Consider the following 14,680-nt stretch of genomic DNA (forward strand, 5'->3'; position numbering starts at 1 on the left):
TAGTCTCCCTGCCTCAATCTTCCTCTTCTACCCTTACCCATCTTTACTGCCCCATTTATCTTCCCAAAACATGGTTCCTATGATGTGTGTCCACTTAAAAATCTCAGTTGCCTTCCCACTGCCTATTCTATATAGTACACTGATTCATTAAACAAATGAGTACTGATTATGTATCAGGTGTTGTACTAGGCACTAGGGACACAGTGGTGGACTAGAAAGACATGGACTCTGCGATCACCTACCTCAGTGGAATATAAGGCTTTTTACAATTTGTGTTCTAGTTTATCTTTATTTCTAGCATCACCTCCAACTCCTCCTCATGTACTCCAGTCATTTTAAACTAATTATTTTTTTCATGGACAAAATCCATGTTATGAAATCATTTGCACATGCTCTTTCCAACCCAGAATGCCTTTCTTGTGTCTGCCTGTCATATTTCTCATTGTGCACTATTTATAGTCAGGTGGTATTTGTTTTCTTTTAATTAGCCATTGACTGTTAGTTAACTAGAAGCACATCTATACAAATTTGAATTTTAAGAAATATTCTACAGCTAACAATCTGCATAATTGCTCCTTCTTCTTCTTGCTACAAGAAAGACATTTTTGGAGTGAACTTTTTGTAGGAAGATGTCTACCTAGAATTGAAATTTAATTCTGTACTATACCTCTCTGGTCAATAACAATGCATGGGAAAGAGGTATAAAGCAAAAATAAGCATGCAAATGTTTTGGAGAAACCTATTAATGTCTATCTGATTTACGGATTTTTTTGAATTTATTGATCCATATTCTTCCAATTTAGACTGATGATGAAGATGAATCCTTTGTTCTTGAGGATCCTACATTGTTAAACATTGATACTATTGATTCTCACTCCTATGATACTTCATCTGTGGCAAGCTCAGATAGTGGTGACAGGACCAACTTAAAAAGGTAAGTACATATTCATTTAAATAACCATTGCAAATAATTGAAATATTTGATCATTTAAAATTTAAATATTTCTAATATGCTTATCAGGCCCTAAAGATTTTGGGATTGTTGAGGAGAGAGGATAAAAAGATAGGTACTACCCTGATTCCCCGAAAATAAGACAGTGTCTTATATTAATTTTTGCTCCCAAAGATGTGCTAGGTCTTATTTTCAGGGGATGTCTTATTTTTCCATGAAGAAGAATATGGTACATATTTATTGTTAAATGAAAATAAAGGAAATTCATTACCTGTATACGGTACGGTAGTATGGTAGTTGTCAACACAAACCAGACAAACTGTGAATCCTACAGTATCAAGAATTTGCTCATTTAGCCAGGTCCGGTTTGGCTCAGTGGATAGAGCGTCGGCCTGCAGACTGAAAGGTCCTGGGTTCGGTTCCGGGCAAGGGCATGTACCTTGGTTGCAGGCACATCCCCAGCAGGGGGTGTGCAAGAGGCAGCTGATCGATGATTCTCTCTCATCGATGTTTCTGACTCTCTATCCCTCTCTCTTCCGCTCTGTGAAAAATCAATAAAATATATTTTAAAAAAAGAATTTACTCATTTATTCAATGACAATCATGTCATCATCTTCTGGAAAATCATCATAACAATCCAATTCCTGAATTTCCTGGTGAATTTCTTGTGACTCCATTTCTTTCAGAATCAGTGGATCAAATCTCTCATGTTTAGCCTGGGGGGGGGGGGGGGCGGCTTATTTTCAGGGGGATACCTTATATTTCACTCAGAAGGAAACCTGTAAGTAGGTCTTATTTTCGGAGGACGTCTTATTTTTGGGGAAACACGGTATTACAACCGTCTTTTGCACCTCACGTAGGAAGCTGTAATAACAGGCAGAGACTCCCCAAAGCAGTAGAGTCCCTGAAGGGAGCACAAATCAAACCTGGCACTGTGTAGAAACATGGAGCTTGGTTTACTCACCATCTTTCTGTTCCCCACACGCCTCACCCCCTTCTTCCCACTGTTTAAGGTCAGCTCCAACATTCCTTCATTCCCTTGGAATGGGTTCAGAGGAGAGTCACAAAGATGATTAAAGATTTGTTAAAAGGACTTTTAACCCTAAATAAGTTCATTTTGGCTGCTTTTCACCTTCTAAATTCTTGGAGAGCACATGAAAAGGAAAGAGAAGTGGAGGAAGCATAATGTAAATACTTTATTGAATTCATGTGTATGTTTAATGTTGATAAAGTTGTCTGTATTTTCCTTCGCTTCTTAAATTTCACCCGTATCAGTGCTGTCTTCTTTAGGTTGTCAGCTTTTGTGGAATAGGGGCCATTGTTGGGTATATTAACCTGTTCATTACTGTTTCCTATAAATAGATAATTTAAAACTTTTTCAGCTTTATTGAGGTGCAATTGAGATGTAACACTGTACATACTAAAGGTATACAGTGTGATTCTTTGATATATATTACATATATTGTGAAATTATTACCACAGTAGGGTTAGTTAACACCTCCATCACCTCACATAATTGCTATTTCTTTTTTGTGGTGAGAACACTTGAGATCTGCTCTCTTAACAACTTCCAAGTATATACAGTATTGTTAGCTATAGTAATTATGCTGTACATTAGATTTCCCAGAACTTATTCATCTTGTAACTGGAAGTCTGAACCCTTTGGCCAACATCTCTGCATTTCCCCCAAGCCCCAGCCTCTGGAAACTACTATTCTACTCTCTGTTTCTATTAGTTTGGCTTTTTTAGATTCCACATATGAGATCATACAGTATTTGCCTTTCTCTGTCTGACTTATCTCACATAGCATAATACTCTCAGGGTCCATCCATTTTGGCACTAATAGCAGGATTTCTTTCTTTCTCATCGCTAAATAATATTCCATATTGTACACATACACACACCCCCTCCACATCTTTTTTATCCATTTTTCTGTAGCTGGACTATTGGGTTGTTTCCTTATATTAACTGTTGTGAAAAATGCTGCAGCGAACGTGGGAGTGCAGTTATAGTGACTTCATTTCCTTTGGTGGGATTGCTGGGTCATATGGTAGTTCTATTTTTAATTTTTTGAGAAATATTCGTACTGTCTTCCATAATGGCCATATCATTTTCATTCCCCCCAATAGGATTCCCTTTTTCCTAGGTCCTCACCAACAATTATCTTTTGTCTTTTTTATAATAGCAGCCTAATAGGTACTGGAATGAGGTGATATCTCATTGTGGTTTTGATTTGTGATGTTGAGCATCTTTTTATGTACTATACCTGTTGGCCATTTGTATGTCTTTTTTTGAAAAAAATGTTTATTCACATCTTCTGCCCATAATTTTATGTGCATTGTTTATTTTTTAATATTGAGTTGTAAGAGTTCCTTATATATTTTGGATATTAACCCCCTTATCAGATAGATGATTTTCAAATATGTTCTCCTAATCAATAGATTGCCTTTTAATTTTGTTGATTATTTCTTTTGCTGTGCAGAAACTTTTTAGTTTGATGTAATCCCATTTATTTATATTTGCTTTAGTTGCTTGTGCTTTTGGTATCATATCCAAAATGCTTTTGAAATATAAACTCACTTTATATTTCTGCTTGTGCTACAAAATAGCACAAGCAGAAATATAAAGTGAGTTGGGAAGGGAGGCGAGGGGGGGAAATGTGAGTACACAAAATACATGAAGCATTCCACCTCCATCCTCTTGCTTCATGTATTTTGTGTACTCACATTTCCCCCCCTCGCCTCCCTTCCCAACTCACTTTATATTTCTGCTTGTGCTATTTTGTAGTCTGACAGATTCCTAGGTATCCATCAAGGCCAGATTATACATCTCTTTTCTTTTTTTTCTTTTTAAAATATATTTTATTGATTTTTTACAGAGAGGAAGAGAGAGGGATAGAGAGTTAGAAACATCAGTGAGAGAGAATCATCGATCAGCTGTCTATTGCACACCCCCTACTGGGGATGTGCCTGCAACCAAGGTACATGCTCTTGACCGAAATCGAACCCGGGACCTTTCAGTCCGCAGGTCGACGCTCTATCCACTGAACCAAACAGGTTTCGGCAGACATCTCTTCTATAGTTGTCCCTGGTATTCTCCAGGATTAAATTCTGATTTATTTCATTTCTATGGTGTTTTATTTATTTTTCTTCTCTAACATTATCCTTGAATTTTAAAAAAATAAGTTTTTATTGATTTTTAGAGAGAGAGAAAGAGAAAGAAACATAGATGTAAGAGAGAATCATTGATTGGCTGCTTCCTGCACTCTCCCTACTGGGGAATTGAGCCCACAAACTGGGCATGTGCCCTGACCAGGAATTGAACCGGCGACCTCTCAGTGCATGGTGTCCCTCAGCCAACTGAGCCACGCCAGCCAGGGTTGTCCTTACATTTATAATAGGTGAACTACTTATTGGACCCTCTAGCTAGGCTTTGAGGTCCTCGAGAGTAGGAACCTAGGTTTGATTATTTTTGCATCTCCAGAGCATACTTTTGGTCACACAGAGTAGGTGCTCAATGTTTGGTAAAAGGTTTAAAAATTTTTTGTATGATGATGATAGAAGAGTAAATGAAAGGAACTCTTAGTAGGAGCAGCAGAGAATGAGTAGTGAATGGGGAATTGGAGGTGGTTGGCTGAAGAATGAGAGGGTGGTTATAGAAAGGAGGAGGGCAAGAAAGGTGGGCAGGGGTAGAAGGCAGGTAGAGGTGACGAAGACATGCAGAGCAGGAGGAGTGCTCTATAGCCAACCTTCTGGTGAGTAGTAGAACCTTTGCTATATTAAGGTGGGCATGGAAGTGTTTAAATCAGTGAAAAAGGATTGCGGCTTTCTTCATTTTCCTGCTTGACTTCTCTAGGGTTCAATGTGGGTTTAATACAAACAACATTGTAATGTGGGACTATTAGAGTCTTTATGCCTCTCCACTTTTCTTGTTTTTAGTGGTGTGTGTGTGTGTGTGTGTGTGTGAGAGAGAGAGAGAGAGAGAGAGAGAGAGAGAGAGTGTGTTTCTTTTAAAGCTTTGAGACCCTGCCTTTTCAGTTTTGTTTCTTGTTCTTTAACTTTTTTTTTCTTCTTTTTAGGAAGAAGAGGTTACCTGATTCTTTTTCACTCCATGGATCAGTTATGCGACATTCACTTTTGAAGGGAATTTCTGCCCAGATAGTGTCTGCAGCTGTAAGTATTTTGTCCTCTCCCCCCAGCTTTATAACCTGCAATGGCATAATGAAGTAGGAATGAGCATAAAACAAAGCACAGCACTTCTCTTGGCTCGAGGCTTAAGAAAAATAAAATCTGGCTTTCATGGTTTTGGGTGATTATTTTTGACTCGTAAGACATGGCTACACATCTTGACATAGAAATTAGTGCAGCCATGAAATAAAGGTCTGCTCAGAGTCTCGGGTGTGCCTAATGAAATATGGCAGCAAGCCTAAAAGAAACACTATCTGCCCTTTCTTTAAATTCCTTTTCAGCTTAGTTGCCATCTTGTGTATTTGGTGAGTTAGAGTACTTGTTCTTTTAGTCTTTTCATATGGAGAAGTGATTGTTCAGAATCTTTTACAACTAAATGCTTCTTTTTAAAAAAAATTATCCACATTGTCTTTCATGTACCTTATTTTATTTACTCTTGGAACTTGGAAAGTAGGGAAAGCCATGTCCTATTTTCAAGTGAGAAGTCAGGTTTAGAAAGGTGATATTAACTTGTCTTACATCATTGGGTTAGGAGAGAGCAGAGCAATTACTTAAAATTGGGGTTTTGGGCTCCAAGTCGAGTGTTTCTTTGTTGTGAAATGGAGGTGTTTTTGGTGAATGTGTCCAGTGGAAAATGGCTAGAAGAGAATATCTGTGGTATTTTTTGAAAATGATTTAGAACACTGGGTTAATGCAAAAATATTTAGTTCATCAAGACAATAGACACTGATTCTGGTATGTGTTATCAAATTTTTCTTTGGCATCCCTTCCTCCCAAAGCCTGTAGTTTAATGTAGTCTTTCAATTTTAGTGTACTAATTCAATATTTAGATCCTGTGTATAATCCTATATAATAAAGAGGTAATATGCAAATTGACCCTCATGCCCTCACAAGATGGCCACCCCCATGTTATCACAAGATGTCTGCCACAAGATGGCCGCCCCCACATTGTCACAAGATGGCCAGCAGGGGAAGGCAGTCAGGGGCGATTGGGCTGGCAGGGGAGGGCTGGCAGGCAGAAGTGGGTTAGGGACAATTATGCAGGCAAGTGATTAGGAGCCAGAAGTCCTGGATTGTAAGAGAGATGTCCAACTGCCGGCAGTCAGACATGCCCTGAGGGTTCCAGCTTAGAGAGGGTGCAGGCTGGGCTAAGGGACACCCCCCTCCAGTGCACGAATTTCATGCACTGTGCCTCTAGTAATAATAATGGTGATGGTGATGACAGATTCATACCTCAGGAGTTTTGATGTGTTTTTATGTTCTTTTCATGAAGTTTAATTGGCACTTTGTATATTCGATGTGGACAAAGTTTTGATTTTTCAGGAGAATAAGAGATTGATACAGAAGTAGCATTATGATACCATAACTACATTGTAATTTTCAGGTTATTAAAGAAAGCTCTTATTGCAGATACAAAAAAGAAAAGAGAAAGAAAGAAAGAAAGAAAGAAAGAAAGAAAGAAAGAAAGAAAGAAAGAAAGGAAAAAGTATTTTCTGTGGGCAGTTCGTATACCCTGACCCAGCTCATATATCATGAAGTCAATTTAAATAGAGAGATAGTCAAGCAATGGAGGAAACCTGGGCATTTGTCCTTCCTCTTCTAGGTGGAGAGTAACTCATATTTTCTAGAATGGGAACCACCTGTTGAGGATTACATTTCCATGACGTTTTCTGAATTTAATCCTTATGTAGGTGATGAAATTCATTCCTTTCAAAATCAAGATGAACCAGAACAGTCATTTGACCCACCTGTGTAGTTTTAAAAATATTTTGAATAATGGAGACTGAACTAAAACTCAGACACTGAACAATGATTAGATAAATCTGTTATTTAAAAGGGTTTCTCCTCTTTCTTGAAAAGGAGGAAAAAAATTCTAATAAATTCCAGAGTGTTTGCATTCTATTCTTATTTCATTGCTATGGCTGAGCTCCTTTGGTATGTTAAAATGAAAACTGCTTTTCCTGTGACAGTCTTCATACTCTGCCTTCCTAATTCTGGATTACCAGCTCAATTTAAATTGTATGCTTTGCTGTGATGGTTGGTTTATTAACATGTAAAGCTAGTTATATTTTTTGATATCTCTCCTGAATAGTTGTTCAGTAATGCCTTTAGCCATGTGGTTAGTGATGTTATTAGAGCTGCCTGGGGCCTTGATCATCAGGGCTTTGTAATCCACGCCTGGAAAACACTTGGGAGAGATGAAACTTTTAAAGTTAGGAACTTCATTGTTTAATTTTGGAAACCTCTTCAAAGTAATATGACATGTGATTATATTTAAAATTAATTCAAATTAAAATTTAAAGGATATTCCTTTAATGATCACCTACAATAAAAGAAATGCCTTAGCACAGTGTTTTTTTTGGAAAATGTGTCTAATGTGTAAGAATATCCTGGAATGATTATTAAAATGCAGATCCCTGGCATCACCCAGACCTACTGACTTGGAATCTCTAGCAGTGGAGCATAGGACTCTGCATTGCTACAGGTATCCCAGGTGATTCTGATGCATCTGACTTTTTAAAACCACTACCCTAAGATGTTCAACACCAGCACTAAAATTCTGTAATCTCTAAAATGCTTTCCACATCTGTGGTTTTTAGTGTTTAAAGTCAGCTGACTTCTGATTTCATTATTTAGGTTCCATTTTGAGTATCATTTATGTTCTTCATCTGATATTTCATTCTTTTTCTCTGTCTGGGACACAGATCAATCATTTAGCAAATATTTATTTATTTATTTATTTTTAAAAAATATATTTTATTGATTTTTTACAGAGAGGAAGGGAGAGAGATAGAGAGCTAGAAACGTCAATGAGAGAGAAACATCGACCAGCTGCCTCTTGCACACCCCCTACTGGGGATGTGCCCGCAACCAATGTACATGCCCTCGACTGGAATCCGAACCTGGGACCTTTCAGTCTGCAGACCGACGCTCTACCACTGAGCCAAACTGGTTTCAGCGCAAATATTTATTGCATGCTTCTTCATTGTTGAGCATTATGCCAGTCTAGCTTTACATACACATATCGACGCAAAGTTGGGTATATCCTGCTTCCAGGACATTGTATATAGCAAGCGTGGTAATTGCTTCTCCTCCTACATATTCCTGTGCACTGGAGCAAGTGTCTTAAGTTAGTTCCTGGGAAGCTCTATTAAGTAAGATAAAATAGATTCTTCCTTCTGAGAGATTATGATAACCAATTGACCACATTGATAGAAAAGAAATGCAGAATGTAAAGAGCATGGCTGGAACCTAGAAACCCTGAGTTTGAGACATGGTTCTACCATTTCCTGAATAATCTTAGGCAGTCAGTTAAACTGTTTGAAACTTCTATTTTCTTAATTTGGAAAAGCAGATATATACCTGTTTTATCTATTTCTCCAGGTTTAGGAATCAAATAGTGTAATATATGTAGGTGAAAGCTCTTTGCTGTTACAGTGCTAATTATTGTAATCCGTTACTAGTATTTAAAGATAGAGAAGCATCAAATTGATACCCCTTATATGACGCTTTATATTATACTTTATATTAGTTTAATTCTCAGGACAACTCACTGAATAGATAAGGCAGTATGTGCTAGTTCTTAAACAAATGAGTGACTAATATCCTAAAGGGTTAGGTGACTTTCCCAGGATCCTACAGTTACTAGTAAGAAGCTGGAACTAGCACTTTATTTCTGATTTTCTTATGCTGGAGAACTGACTGAATAGAACTTGCTCAGGTTTTATTTACGGGGTGTTGCATAATTTGCTGGATAGAAAACTCCGACATATCTTTAGTGTATGTTTTCTTTTTCTAAAGTCTTTGTATACTCCTACTATTTTGACCCATAGTACTTATACTTTATTCACATTATTGAGACTGGAACCTCTTTCCTTTCTCTTTTCCTTTACATTTTCATTTATAATCAGTACCATTCCTGAAGCATCTGTTATACTATAGTAAGTAAAATAAAATGAGCTTACTCTCTTGCTCTTTATATTTTGTTGGAATATACAACTTTTCTAGTTTCTCTTTGGGGCAAAAACAAAGGTGCTGTTTTTCTGTCTGAATTGATTTGGATCTAAGTTTATGTAAAGAAAAGGCCTTATACCATTTTTTTGTTTTATAATGAGAATATCTTTTCAAGTATTTTTTCTTTCTAAATTTCATTTAGGACAAAGTAGATGCCGGGTTGCCTACAGCAATTGTAAGTATACTTTAAATAACTGTTTAAAGATAAGCGTTCTATTTGATTGGGCTTTCTTAGATTTGTTTTTCTAATATTTAAAATTATTACATAAATTATTGTGATGATAAATTTATCAGTCACTTATTGCCAGTAACCAGATTTAAAATGTATCCCTTTTAACTGTTCTATTGTATTATTACTCTTCAGGCTTTTGTTTGACAAGCACACAATGGAATAACGATTAGCGTTTTCCAGGTGTATTTGTATGTGGTTCTCCCCTGCCCAAGTAAATTTTCTCCTTCTGTGATTTGGCTTCCCTTTGGTTATAGGGAGTGGAAAACAGTATTTGGTAAAATCACATTTAACAACTCTGAACACTTTTGTCAGGCCAACCAAGTAAATCTGTGAGGTGATTATAGAGAACTGGGGCATATTGAAAGCATGCTAGTGCCCTCTTTTCATGACTAGTTCCAACTACCTCCTGTAGCTCTTTTATTAATTAATTGGAGAGGAAGTCAGCTGAATTTTGAACATTTCTAGTGCCTTTTGGCTCCTAGGAATAAACTAAAGTAGAGCTTTCTAATCCCTTCTCCAGACCTCATAGCAGATTCTTGATTGGGAGGCATTAGTGCCTTCTACTTTATCTGGACCTCTGAATTTTTGCTTTAGAGGAAGTTAAATGCCATGTTTTCCTCTATAATGTTGAACATATACTAGTTTGGTATTATTACCCTTAGAGTAAATTTAGAAGGAGTCCCAGAAATAAAATGTCCTGAGTTTCATTTCCTGTTTTGCCTCTTAGATGAAATTCTCCTTATTTGTAATAGTTGGTATGTCATTTGCTGCCTAGAGGAAGGAAGACCAACACATTCAGCTCTGCTTATTTCAGGATCCTTTCTCTACTATCTTAAAATATAATCTTCTCTTTTCTTCTCAGGCGGTGTCCAGTCTGATAGCAGTGGGTACATCTCATGGATTGGCTTTAATATTTGGTAAATTTTCCAAGTACCTATTTTCTTTACTTTAAATATTAAGTATCCTTTTGGGTTTTATAATGTATTTTTTTAATTTTTATTTCATATATATATATATATATATATATATATATATATATATATTTTTTATTGATTTTTCACAGAGAAGAAGCGAGAGAGGGATAGAGAGTTAGAAACATCGATGAGAGAGATACATCAATCAGCTGCCTCTTGCACACCCCCTACTGGGGATGTGCCCGCAACCAAGGAATATGCCCTTGACTGGAATCGAACCCCGGACCTTTCAGTCCGCAGGCAGATGCTCTATCCTCTGAGCCAAACCAGTTTCGGCTATAATGTATTTTAATCATAGTTTACAGAGTGAGCTTTATTTTCTTGGGGGTGGAGGGGAAGGGAATGGAAGAACTTGAAAAGTAGCAGTATTTTTATCATTAAAAGTTACTTGACTCAGTTTCATTTTGTTGTTGCAAAATTTTTTTTTTAATGAATTTATGAGTTGTCATATCTGTTGACTCTCTGTAGACCTAGACAAAAATAATACAAAGTTGGAAGGGAACTTGGGTTGTGATATTGACTGCCTTTTGTTGGTGGTGAGTGGTAAGGTGATTTTTTAAAAATCCTAATTTATATCTCAGTAATAGGCATTCTAGAAGATCTTCAGGAAAAAAATTCTTGGGCATTCTCAGTAATTTTTAGTAGCTCTCACTGCCAATGAATTTTTTTTTATTTTCCATTTTAAATTTCTCTAGTATAACTGAAAAATTTTTAGCCCTTAATCAAATTATTTTCTTGGTTGAGATAAGAACTAGTTTCATTTGTATGGTAGAGGTTAGTCTTACTTATTTTCTCATTTTTTTTTCCTATCTGAGACTAAATAACCCCTGTTTCATTAATCTCTTTGCTTTGAATTCAACAGTAGTAGCAAAACATTTTTTTTTTTAACTTAAAAACTACTAACTGTTTTCTGTCATTTTTAGTGTTCTTTGGATCTTAAGTCTTTTTCATCTCAAATGGAGTTCCTGATGACACTGTATTTCATTAAGAAACCCACAGGATATTGTAGAAGGATTACTGGCAGATACTTTAATAGCAGAACCACAATTTGGTATTTGTGGGCCTTACATCTTTATTTACCGTATTAGTTATTTTCCCTTGTTTTTGAACAATTTGGTTTTCTACTTATAAAAATTTTTATTATGCCCAAAGCCTTATTTATCATGTGATTTTTTTATATCTAGTGTTTTCAAAGGTGATTGACATAAATATGAATTTTATTGTTTGGAGATAAGGAGAATGGAAACAAAAAATATGGTTCTTTCAAGAGAATTATAAGTTGATTCTTTAAATAATATTTTTCTGATTCCATTATTGATATGTGTTCATAATAGAAAATTTAGAAAACATAGATGAGCAAAAGGTTGAATATATTAAAAACCAAATTCTCCCACACAGGAATAGTCCTTAGCATTTCTGTATATAGTCTTCTAATATCTTTTCTGTGTGTGTGTGTGTGTGTGTGTGTGTGTGTGCATGCTTGCACACGTGTGTGTGCTTGTGTGCATATACCTACCCCCAAATGGGATCATGTAATTTGTAACTTGCTTTTTCATTATAATGAACATCTGTCCATGCAATTATATGTTCATCTGTAACATTATTTTCAATGGCTACATAGTATTATTTTAGATGGATTCACCATAATTTACATAGTAATAATTTCCTACTATAAGACATTTAGGTTGTTTCTAAACAAACAGTATAGTGGTAAACATTTTTATTGCTGCATTTTTGTACATGTGGTTACTTCCTTAGAACAAATTCCTAAAAGTCCTAAGTCATACCCTGGGTCAGGGTATGAACATCGTAAACATGTCTAATATGTGTTGCCTAGTTGCCTTCCAGGAAGTTCTACCAGCTATCAGATGTAGGGATGCTTGTTTTCCTATGGGGACCATAAGGGGTATTGGGTTGATAGGATTTTGGGAAAGGATTTTAAAAGGCCATTTAGGTCAATTCCCTTATTTTACATAGGAGGTGATTGGGAACCAGAGGGGGTAAGTGACATGCACAGAGCCTAAGTTAGAATCAAGGAATATGGAATCCTAGATCAGCGCATTCCCACCATTCTGAGCAGTTCTCCTGTCCTGAGAGAAAAGGCCACTTCCAAGATATATGAAGAAAAGAAGAACTAAAGTGAATACGGATAGAATACAATGCATATATTTATCTGTCAGCAGAATGAATGTTGAGTTTTTGTTCTCATTTACCATAATTTTTCCTCAACTCTGTTTTAACATTCCTTCCTTACCATGAGGTTATAAGAATATGTGCCTGCTTATAATCAAACCCATGCAGAGCTTAATGCAACAAATTAAAATGAATATACTTAAAACAAAAACTAACCAAGGAGAAGAGTATATTATCTTTTGCTAATGTCTCCTTAATTTCCTTGGGCGTGCTTCCTAATTTTCTTTAGATCCCAACAGCTTTCTAATGAAATAATAAACTTATTATAATTTAATGGAAAAGAAAGTATAATAGAGTGAACATTTTGAGAAAGAATCTTAATATTCTGGTTGTGCTTTGGGTTTTTGACTATGTGTTAATAAATTATACTAATTTTTGTAAGAATCATATATTTTGACAATGAGTTTTAACAAATTGATTAAATTTGCTTGAAAACCAGGGTAGAGTAATAATACTATGAAGTGTCTAGATTGAAGACCTGGGTTAAATCTGATCTCTTTTAAACATCTTCATTGATTATAGGATAAAGTGTAGAAGGAAGAACCATACTTGTTTAATTACTAATAGATTCTCCATTGGAATAGTGACCTGTAACATTAAAATAGTAATCATTTTAACTTTATAAAGAATGATGTATGTTGTTCATTCTTTTTTTTAATTGTTTAAACTATTATGTATGTGTCCTTTTCTCTGATTGACTCCCCGCTTCCCCGCCCCCCCCCCCCCCGCCACTCCCATCCCCGAGGACAAGCCCCGACCGCCCCAGTGTCTGGGTCCACTTCTATATTGCTTATTTGTATGGAATTATAGATATATGGCATTTATTGCCTATCTTGGATTTTACCTATATGAAGGATATTAAAAATTCAAATATTAATAAAGATGTTTCCCTATCCCAAGGTCCTTAGTTTTCCATTTTTTTAGGTGTTAGCATACTTTAGTAGACTGTCTTTTTTTTTTTTTTTTTGGTGTGGGCGGAGAGTTTTTTTTTTTTTTCTTAAGAGAAAGAGGAGAGAGAGAGAGGGAGAGGGAGAGGGGGAGGGAGAGGGGGAGAGAGAGAGAGAGAGAGAGAGAGAGAGAGAGAGAGAGAGAGAGAGAGAGAGAGAGGAGAGAGGGAGAGAGAGATTTGATTGGTTGCCTTCTGTATGTGTCCACTGAGAATCGAACCCCCAACCTTTCAGTATACAGGATGGCTCTCCAAACTAACTGAGCCACCTGGCCAGGACGAAAATTAATCAAACCCAATGACCTTGGGTTTACTTACTGTCTGTAATTTGAATGTTATGTCTTTTCTCTTTTCCAATAACCAATACCTGAATATAACCATAAACTCTAGAGATATCAATTAATCACATTTAGTATCCTTCTTATAGATAACTATGGTTTGTCACTTAAACTCTTGAAATTTTACTTGTCTTTTCTCTGAACTTTTGATCTGATCTCTTGCTTTCTCTCTTTTGATCTTTTCTCCATGGATTCAAAGGAAAAGGTATAGTAATTTTGGTTTGCATGAGTGACTTTTTTCTTTTGACCATTTAATTTTTAAAGAGAATGCTATCAATTAGTCAGTGCCCTCTTATGAAGTACTCATGGAAGAAAACCAGCTAATTGACAGTTAAAGCAGGGAATTGTTAAAAATTATACATTTATGCATACCTTTGATGTTTTTACTGAAAATATATAAATATTCAGTTCCCTCTTAATCTTTTGATATATACCAAAGCCTTTACTGTGAGTTTGTATCTGCCATATGGAGGTCTGCAGCATCTTTTTTGGCATAAATTGCATCAATAATGGGCCATGCAAAATTTGCACTTTTAATTTTTTAAAAAAGAGGTAAGAGCGTGGGCACCTGTGAATTAATCGAGTACAAAATACTAGGTTTTCAGAAAACTTCTATTGAATCTTTTGCAGTTATCTTGCACACATCCTATTTCATAACAACTTTTAAAGCAATTTATCTTTACCAAGTTTTTCTAAAGCATTCATTTAGTTTTCATGGAAATGATGGCCCTTTCTTTTTCACTCTATTTCATCAGTTTGTATATTTTTAATTAAGTTTGTGAAGTACAGCAACATGAGTGGCATGCACAAGTTTGGGGATGAACACAAGTGTGACCCCTTGTAA

At 36.0% G+C, this 14,680-nt stretch overlaps 1 protein-coding gene across 1 annotated transcript in view; it reads left to right on the plus strand.

Moving 5' to 3' along the window:
* VPS8 (VPS8 subunit of CORVET complex) overlaps nt 1–14,680 on the plus strand; it is a 235,378-nt gene that overhangs the window by 19,649 nt on the left and 201,049 nt on the right. The window contains exons 4-7 of the mRNA XM_084872527.1: nt 804–934; nt 5,031–5,124; nt 9,296–9,328; nt 10,248–10,302. Of these exons, the coding sequence (XP_084728653.1) occupies nt 804–934; nt 5,031–5,124; nt 9,296–9,328; nt 10,248–10,302 (313 nt within the window). The remainder of the gene's footprint in view (nt 1–803; nt 935–5,030; nt 5,125–9,295; nt 9,329–10,247; nt 10,303–14,680) is intronic.

Source organism: Pipistrellus hanaki (assembly GCF_964339955.1).
Source record: "Pipistrellus hanaki genome assembly, chromosome: 2".
Classification (NCBI taxonomy): domain Eukaryota; kingdom Metazoa; phylum Chordata; class Mammalia; order Chiroptera; family Vespertilionidae; genus Pipistrellus; species Pipistrellus hanaki.